Here is a 9,363-nt window from a genome sequence, read left to right on the forward strand (position 1 = left end):
GTCCTAGCAGACGACAATCCAACTCTCTACTGACTGAGCTATTCCACTGTCCTAGTAGACAATAATCCAACTCGCTACCGACTGAGATATTCCACTGTCCTAGCAGACGACAATCCAACTTATTACTGACTGAGCTATTCCACTGTCCTAGCAGACGACAATCCAACTCACTACCGACTGAGCTATTCCACTGTTCTAGCAGACGACAATCCAACTCACTAGTGACTGAACTATTCTACTGTCCTAGCAGACGACAATCCAACTTACTACTGACTGAGCTATTCCACTGTCCTAGCAGACGACAATCAAACTCTCTACTGACTGAGCTATTCCACTGTCCTAGTAGACAATAATCTAACTCTCTACCGACTGAGCTATTCCACTGTCCTAGCAGACTACAATCCAACTCACTACCGACTGAACTATTCTACTGTCCTAGCAGACGACAATCCAACTCTCTACTGAATGAGCTATTCCACTGTCCTAGTAGACGACAATCCAACTCACTATTGACTGAACTATTCCACTGTCCTAGTAGACAATAATCTAACTCTCTACCGACTGAGCTATTCCACTGTCCTAGCAGACTACAATCCAACTCACTACCGACTGAACTATTCTACTGTCCTAGCAGACGACAATCCAACTCTCTACTGAATGAGCTATTCCACTGTCCTAGTAGACGACAATCCAACTCACTATTGACTGAACTATTCTACTGTCCTAGCAGACGACAATCCAACTCTCTACTGACTGAGCTATTCCACTGTCCTAGTAGACAATAATCTAACTCTCTACCGACTGAGCTATTCCACTGTCCTAGCAGACTACAATCCAACTCACTACCGACTGAACTATTCTACTGTCCTAGCAGACGACAATCCAACTCTCTACTGAATGAGCTATTCCACTGTCCTAGTAGACGACAATCCAACTCACTATTGACTGAACTATTCCACTGTCCTAGCAGACGACTATCCAACTTGCTACTGACTGAGTTATTCCACTGTCCTAGCAGACGACAGTCCAACTCGCTACTGACTGAGCTATTCCACTGTCCTAGCAGACGACAATCCAACTCACTACTAACTGAGCTATTCCACTGTCCTAGTAGACAACAATCCAATCGCTAACGACTGAGATATTCCACTGTCCTAGCAGACGACAATCCAACTCACTACTAACTGAGCTATTCCACTGTCCTAGTAGACAACAATCCAATCGCTACCGACTGAGATATTCCACTGTCCTAGCAGACGACAATCCAACTCACTACTGACTGAGCTATTCCACTGTCCTAGCAGACGACAATCCAACTCACTACTAACTGAGCTATTCCACTGTCCTAGTTGACAACAATCCAATCGCTACCGACTGAGATATTCCACTGTCCTATCAGACGACAATCCAACTCACTACTAACTGAGCTATTCCACTGTCCTAGCAGACGACAATCTAACTCACTACCGACTGAGCTATTCCACTGTCCTAGCAGACGACAATCCAACTCACTACTGACTTAGCTATTCTACTGTCCTAGCAGACGACAATCCAACTCACTACTGACTGAGCTATTCCACTGTCCTAGTAGACAACAATCCAATCGCTACCGACTGAGATATTCCACTGTCCTAGTAGACGACGACCCAACTCTCTACTGACTGAGCTATACCACTGTCTAATTTCAGATTGTTCAGAAGGTCGTGATTCGGGATTTTATGCAGGTCGATATGATACATTTTGGATAAAACCAAAACTCTCTGCTGCTCCTTTCCAAGTTCGCTGCGACATGGTCTACAGCAAAATGTATCTCCAGATTAATTCCTACTGGTCCCCAAATGTATCATTTGACAGAACTTGGCAAGAATATGTCGATGGTTTTGGTTATGATGTTGATTGGTTCGGAAGTCATTGGTTGGGTCTGCAAAGCATATTTGAAATAACCAACAGTCGCAGCTACGATCTTCAAATCAAAATCCACGTCAGTCAGCAATGGAAAAAAAAGACCATTAAATACCACGATTTCAAAATTACGGATACTGCGTCGGGATTTCGGCTAATGATTGGAACAGCTGAACCTATGGATTCAAGCCCATTAGAAGACTGTCTATCCGCTTTGAACAACACCGAGTTCAGTACTTCAGATAGACCAACGTCAATCTGTTCGTCAGCTGCCCAATCAGGTTGGTGGTTTGGTACGGTTGAGACCAACTGTAGCTGTTGTAACGCAAATGGAAATATTGACTTCTATAGAACGGAACAAGGTGCGTTTTGGAATGACGGTTTTCAGACCGATACAGTCGTATATACAGAGATGGTCTTGTTGGCTGCTTGAATGAGAAGTTGGGCGAGTCGCAGCTTCCAGAAAACAGGAATTGTATGGAAGTTTTCTATATTTTGTATGTGTATCAGGGACACTGATAGCATCAATTTACACCATTCTAATTTTCAATCAGACGTCTGTGGTTCTTGTTAAAGAGATTGTTCAGAGGTTTTCTAAATTTTTTATGTGTATCAGGGACACTGATAGCATCAATTTACACCATTCTAATTTTCAATCAGATATCTGTGATTCTTGTTAAAGAGATTGTAAAGAAGTTTTCTATATTTTTTATGTGTATCAGAGACACTGATAGCATCAATTTACATCATTCCAATTTTCAATCAGACGTCTGTGGTTCTTGTTAAAGAGATTGTAAAGAAGTTTTCTATATTTTGTATGTGTATCAGAGACACTGATAGCATCAATTTACATCATTCCAATTTTCAATCAGACGTCTGTGGTTCTTGTTAAAGAGATTGTAAAGAAGTTTTCTATATTTTGTATGTGTATCAGGGACACTGATATCATCAATTTACATCATTCTAATTTTCAATCAGATGTCTGTGGTTCCCGCAATTCCACTAAAACTAAGTGTTTAATGACGTCACTATTTACTACAAGGGTCTTGTGTGATATAAGCATATTTTGCGATTAGTGACGTCATCAAACACTTAGTTTTATTGAAATTGCAGGAACCACAGACGTCTGTTTGAAAATTAGAATTTTGCGAGGAATGTGTCTACCAAGTACGAAATAAATTTTGTTTTATGAGCATCAAGTCTTTGTTTTATTTTAAAATTGATTAAAAACAATTTGAAGACCCTTGGGCGGTACTGTTTTATAGAAATTGATATTGGAATTTCAAAGACAAAATCGTTTAAATACACTTTTGAAATTTTACGAAAAAAACACTGCAAATTTTTCTTAATCAACGTGTTTTTAGAATTGAATTATTTGTGTTTTTTGGTAGAAATTACTCAATTTTGACATTTTATCAATTAAGTATTGCAAATTAAAAAGTGTCAATTTTATCTTTTCCTTATAAATATTGACGTAAGCCGAAATCAATTTTTTAATCATTCTTTTATTTCAAATAATATCTCATAGTTCTGAGGTTTTTTTTGGGTTGATTAAGTTCTTATTTGGAAATGTTGTTTTACAGAGAGGGAAGGGCGTATATCAGGCCCATAGTCAGACTTGACTGATTGGCTTTACGGAAATTGCCGAGGATTGTCTGTAGCCAGAATAGGCGGTTCGGCGTTACGGAAGTTATCGAGGATTGTCCGTAGGCGACATAGACGGTTCGGCGCTACGGAAATTATCGAGGATTGTCCGTAGCCAGAATAGACGGTTCGACGCTACGGAAATTATCGAGGATTGTCCGTAGCCAGAATAGACGGTTCGACGCTACGGAAATTATCGAGGATTGTCCGTAGCCAGAAAAGACGGTTCGGCGTTACGGAAGTTATCGAGGATTGTCCGTTGCCAGACTTGACTGTTCGGCATTTCGGAAATTGTCGAGGATTGGCCGAAGGCAGAATAGACGGTTCGGCGTTACGGACACTGCCGAGGATCGCTCGTAGCTTTACGGACACTGACGAGGATTGCCCGTAGCCAGGTTTGACTGTTAAGTCTTAACGGACTGCCAAGGATCGCCCGTAGCTTTACGGAAACTGCCGAGGATTGTCCGTAGCCAGGCTTGACAGTACGGCTTTACGGACATTGCCGAGGATTGCCCCAAGCTGGACTTGACGGCTCGACTTTACTGAAATTGCCCTTAGCCAAAATAGACGGTTTGTCTTTACGGGCACTGCCGAGTATCGCCCGTAGCTTTACGGAAACTGTCGAGGATTGCCCTATCCAGATTTGTCTGTTAAGCTTTACGGAAATTGTCGAGAATTTCCCGTAGGTTTACGGAAATTGTCGAGGATTGCCCGTAGGTCTACGAAATTGCCGAGAATTTCCCGTAGCCAGAATTGACTGTTTGGCTTTATGGAAATTGTCGATGATTGCCCGTCGCTTTACGGAAACTGTCGAGAATTACCCGTAGTCAGACTTGACTGGTCGATGTTACGGAAACAGTCGAGGACTGCTCGTAGCTTTACGGAAACTGGCGAGGATTTTTCAGACGTTGAGTAAAATGATTGAGTATCGCTCACTAATTGAGTTAAATTAAGCCGAATTTATCCAACAGGGGGCAGGGTGGCCAGTTTCTTAGTTACTTTGTTTACTCCAGAAAGCAGCCTCCGAATTTTTCACAGTTTTGTCTTTTGAAAAATTATTTTGTGATACATTTGTGGAATTAAGAATTGAAAGTGAAGGAGTTTTACGTCCTTTGTTTCTGCATCTTATTTGGCTAATGTATATAAGGAAATAGTTTTTGTTCCACTTTTCTGCTCCTGATCGGGCTGAGGAAATGAAATGAAGTTTTTGTGCAACTTTTTTCATCTTATTGAAATACTGAAGACAGACAACCTCATGCATTGTGCAATGAGGGAAATTTTGTAAGGATATAAGCGTTATTCTAGAATTTAACCTTGGATTAAGGGTAACCTAGCATAGCTAGGTCCAGTGGATTACCAGTCAACCCGTCTACATGTCAACATGTGTTGACGGGTTGACTCAGTCATTGACTTGTTAACTTGATGTTGTAAGTTTGTTGACGAGTTATCTGTAGACGGGTTGACATGTAGACGAGTTGACTGAACACCGTCTAGTGCACGTTTCAAATAATTACGTAAAACTCCATTCATTTCACTTTTAATTGATATACTTCCTCCTGTGAAAAGTTGATCAGTTATAAACAATGTACACATATTGCAAATATCTTGTTTTCGATTTTAGGTTTAGTTTTGAGATTCATATCGTGCGTTTTTTAAATTCATTTAAAATCCATGGACGGAAAATACAACATCTACCCTAGTGAAATTATCGTAAAGGGAAGTAACTCCATTGTTATTGACGTCGCAATATTTTCTTGTTTAGTGCAATTTTGTCGTTTTTGTTGCAAGGAAGGACTTTGAAGGCACCCAATGAGGAATATTTGCGTAACTGGTGAGTAGAGTAATGTCGAGGAGCATCGCAAATTACTTGTCGAGGAATTTTTAGGGCTGAATTATTAGATAACGAAAATGTAGAAGTGGTAGGGTAAAGTAGGGTTTGTTCGTTCTAACGGGTAATTTATAAAGTAGCCCCGTCGTCAGGGTGGGGTCCGTGGGGGCTGGGCCCCAACAAGAGAGAATTAAACCCCAGCAAAACCTTCTTCAGTTCAGCACAGATTGATTTATTTACAGTGTCTTTGTACAAAATCAAAAAGATATAGATTTTGATTGACACGTTTTTTCACCTCAAAATTGTCAGAAACAAGCTCTCTGCCTTTAATTCTTCAAATTTTCTGAGTATAAAATCTGAGCCCCAGCACCAATTCATTCCTGGCAACGGGACTGTTCATTTTGGCACCTTAAAATTGTCAGAAATGAGTTCTCAGGTTCTTTAATTCTTCAAATTTTCTGAGTATAAAATCTGAGCCCCAGCACCAATTCATTCCTGGCTACAGGTCTGTTAATTTTGGCACCTTAAAATTATCAGAAATGAGATCTCTGGGCCTTTAATTCTTCAAATTTTCTGAGTATAAAATCTGAGCCCCAGCACCAATTTGTTCCTGGCTACCAGACTGCTTGATAAACAGAAAATGAAACATGTAAAAGATGACCTTGAATATTATAAGATTGTGTATTCAGGGAGTTCAAGGTCATATCATATTACGCTGATTAATATAGTATAGAGATAAAGGTTAGATTAAAGAGATGTTTCTCCTACTATCTCCTCGGCCTGTGCTTTCGTAATTAAGGGACTCTTAGACTAATTATATGAAATTTGCGTTAAAAAAGTTATTCAACTTACCAGTAAATTTTGTTAAAATAAATTTTGCGATCCAATATTTCTAATGATTTGTCAAAGTGCATGGCCTGTGCTTCTGTGAGTCAACACCTATCAAATACTTCTAGTAGTTTATTTAAAAAATATGCATCTTCTAAATCCACAAGACCCTTTTTCTAAAGACAAAACTTTGATAAACAAAATTTACCAGCTGGTTACTGAAAGAAAAATAAACTGATATCACCATCTTGAAATGTGACCAGATAAAACTAGTAAATGAGTGATATAGGCCTAATGTTGATATACATATTGCCCTATAGTGATATTGATATTGCCCTATAGTGATATAAGCTTACCTGTGCATTTTTGAAGGGATGTTGTAGCCTCACTTATTGTGACCTAATACCAAGAGTGTCATTTAATATTCGAGAGCTCAACTTGGATGGTTAAAAATGTCCAGAAGTGCTTTAAGTATGTTTTTATCATTGTGTTTTGTTGAATATTTTATATGATGCAGTGTGCAATGAGGAAAATTTTGCCAGGACAGCAGCATTTGCCTACTTTTTGATACCTTTTGGATTTTTCAACCCAGTTTCCCCCTGTCAGTGATGTAGGTAAGAGGGGCTGACTTGGAAAAAGTGTCTAGTCATTCAGATGGGACAATAAACCGAGGCCCCGTGTACCAATGGCTGTACAGGTTAAAGATCTCTCAACAGTTGGCAATTGAAAAAAAAAGAGTAGGCTAATGCCGCTGTCATGACATAATTTCATAATTAGCATAATTCCTTTTAAAAATATCTCAAACTAGGAATTTCTTTTCCTATTTCTATAGATGTCTTTTCTATATATCACAGTGTCTCAAGAAAAGACGAGTCATCATTTTAACTTTCAAACGCAGATAATTCTAGACACACATGGATTTGAAGGCTCAAAATTTGACAGTGAACTGTGAACACTATTACTGATTAGCTTAGCTAAAAAATTCCTGTTTCTGAGACTAAAGTTTGATTGGTTTAAAAAATGGCGTACGAATGGCAAACCTTTATGCAATAAACCAATCACCAATGTAATTAAAAACTAATTCAATTTGTGTTACATTTTTCAGAAGTGGTAAAATTGCGGTGTTTTTTATTCGACCAACAGAAATTCTACGTTGTTAGTAATATTGTCCATCGAAAGATGTCGTCTGCTAAGTTCTCAAGTCCTTTATTACAAGATAAAGCCTACGTTAACGGACAGTGGATTGGATCAAAATCAGGCAAAACTTTTGAAGGTAAGAAATTTGTGATCTTGTGCTGTTAACTCATGTCTGCGTTTCAGATACACAATCCCTGATCAGGACAGCATGTCTTCATTAGCCCAATTAGGTGCAGAACAGAAGGATGTAAACTCCATTCATTTCATTTACACCTTTTCCTGTAGGCTAGTGTTGCTGTCCTGACTAAATTTCCCTCATTGCACACTGCATGGCCTTGCCCATCTTCATTGGCCCAACTCCATTCATTTACACCTTTTCCTGTAGGCTAATTCTGCTATCCTGACTAAATTTCCCTCATTGTACACTGCATGGCCTTGCCTGTCTTCATTAACCCAACTCCAATCAATTTCCTTTTCCTGTAGGCTAATTCTGCCGTCCTGACTCATTGCACACTGCATATCTTTGACCTATTTCAGTCAAGAACCCAGCTAATCATGCGTTGATTGGAACTGTACCTGATATGACAGAAGATGATGTGAAGGTAGCCATAGAAACAGCTTATAAAACATTTCATACTTGGCAAGACGTCCCGGCCAAGGTAAATATTAACTTGTTAGACAGGAGACCCATTGTTAGGTATGGTATAGGAACAACATTGGATCGCGAGCTCAAAACCATGGCTTCATTTAGCTTTTCTAACGTCACTAGCCAACTTTAGTTTATTAAACAGACTTTAGAGGGAAGGAATGACCCATTGTTAGGTATGGTATAGGAACAACATTGGATCCACGAGCTCAAAACCATAGCTCCATTAGGTATCAATGACTTCATTTAGCTTTTCTAAAGTCACTAGCCAATTTTAGTTTATTAAACAGGAGACTTTAGAGGGAAGGAGAGACCCATTGTTAGGTATGGTATGGGAACAACATTGGATCACGAGCTCAAAACCATGGCTTCATTTAGCTTTCCTAACGTCACTAGCCAATTTTAGTTTATTAAACAGGAGACTTTAGAGGGAAGGAATGACCCATTGTTAGGTATGGTATAGGAACAACATTGGATCCACGAGCTCAAAACCATGGCTCCAATGACTTCATTTAGCTTTCCTAACGTCACTAGCCAATTTTAGTTTATTAAACAGGAGACTTTAGAGGGAAGGAGAGACCCATTGTTAGGTATGGTATAGGAACAACATTGGATCACGAGCTCAAAACCATGGCTTCATTTAGCTTTCCTAACGTCACTAGCCAATTTTAGTTTATTAAACAGGAGACTTTAGAGGGAAGGAATGACCCAGTGTTAGGTATGGTATAGGAACAACATTGGATCCACGAGCTCAAAACCATGGCTCCAATGACTTCATTTAGCTTTCCTAACGTCACTAGCCAATTTTAGTTTATTAAACAGGAGACTTTAGAGGGAAGGAGAGACCCATTGTTAGGTATGGTATAGGAACAACATTGGATCCAGGAGCTCAAAACCATGGCTTCATTAGGTATCAATGACTTCATTTAGCTTTCCTAACGTCACTAGCCAACTTTAGTTTATTAAACAGACTTTAGAGGGAAGGAATGACCCATTGTTAGGTATGGTATAGGAACAACATTGGATCACGAGCTCAAAACCATGGCTCCATTAGGTATCAATGACTTCATTTAGCTTTCCTAACGTCACTAGCCAACTAGCCAGAATTGATTTTTGTGATAAGACACCAGAAAAAATCGGTAAAATTGAAGCTCTGAAGTTTGAAAGGCAATGTTTTGAAAAAAATCTTCAAATAGTAATTGGTGATGAAGAATTTTACATTGAGATGCATACCATGCTTACGACAAATTAAGGGTAAGAATTTTGATTAAAATGGAAATGTTGACACTGATATGGATTATATTTAACAGGAAAGAAGTCGTATATTAAGAAAATGGTATGATTTATGTGTTGAACAGAAAGAAGAGCTAGCTAGGAT

The 9,363-nt window shown here is 39.1% G+C and overlaps 2 protein-coding genes across 2 annotated transcripts; one reads left to right on the top strand and one right to left on the bottom strand.

Annotated features, from left to right (window-relative positions):
* Nucleotides 1–235: 235 nt before the first annotated feature.
* On the bottom strand, nt 236–1,126 carry LOTGIDRAFT_135021 (hypothetical protein; the record flags this gene model as incomplete). The annotated part of the gene is made up of 3 exons (XM_009068861.1): nt 236–410; nt 480–602; nt 864–1,126. Coding segments are annotated over 3 exons (561 nt in total), but the record flags the coding sequence as incomplete, so codon positions are not given.
* Nucleotides 1,127–1,804: 678 nt separating this feature from the next.
* Nucleotides 1,805–2,335, top strand: LOTGIDRAFT_135141 (hypothetical protein; the record flags this gene model as incomplete). The annotated part of the gene is made up of 1 exon (XM_009068862.1): nt 1,805–2,335. One exon carries the CDS (start codon nt 1,805–1,807, stop codon nt 2,333–2,335), a length of 531 nt encoding a protein of 176 aa, XP_009067110.1.
* Nucleotides 2,336–9,363: the final 7,028 nt, after the last annotated feature.

The sequence above is a fragment of the Lottia gigantea genome (assembly GCF_000327385.1).
Source record: "Lottia gigantea unplaced genomic scaffold LOTGIsca_95, whole genome shotgun sequence".
Classification (NCBI taxonomy): domain Eukaryota; kingdom Metazoa; phylum Mollusca; class Gastropoda; family Lottiidae; genus Lottia; species Lottia gigantea.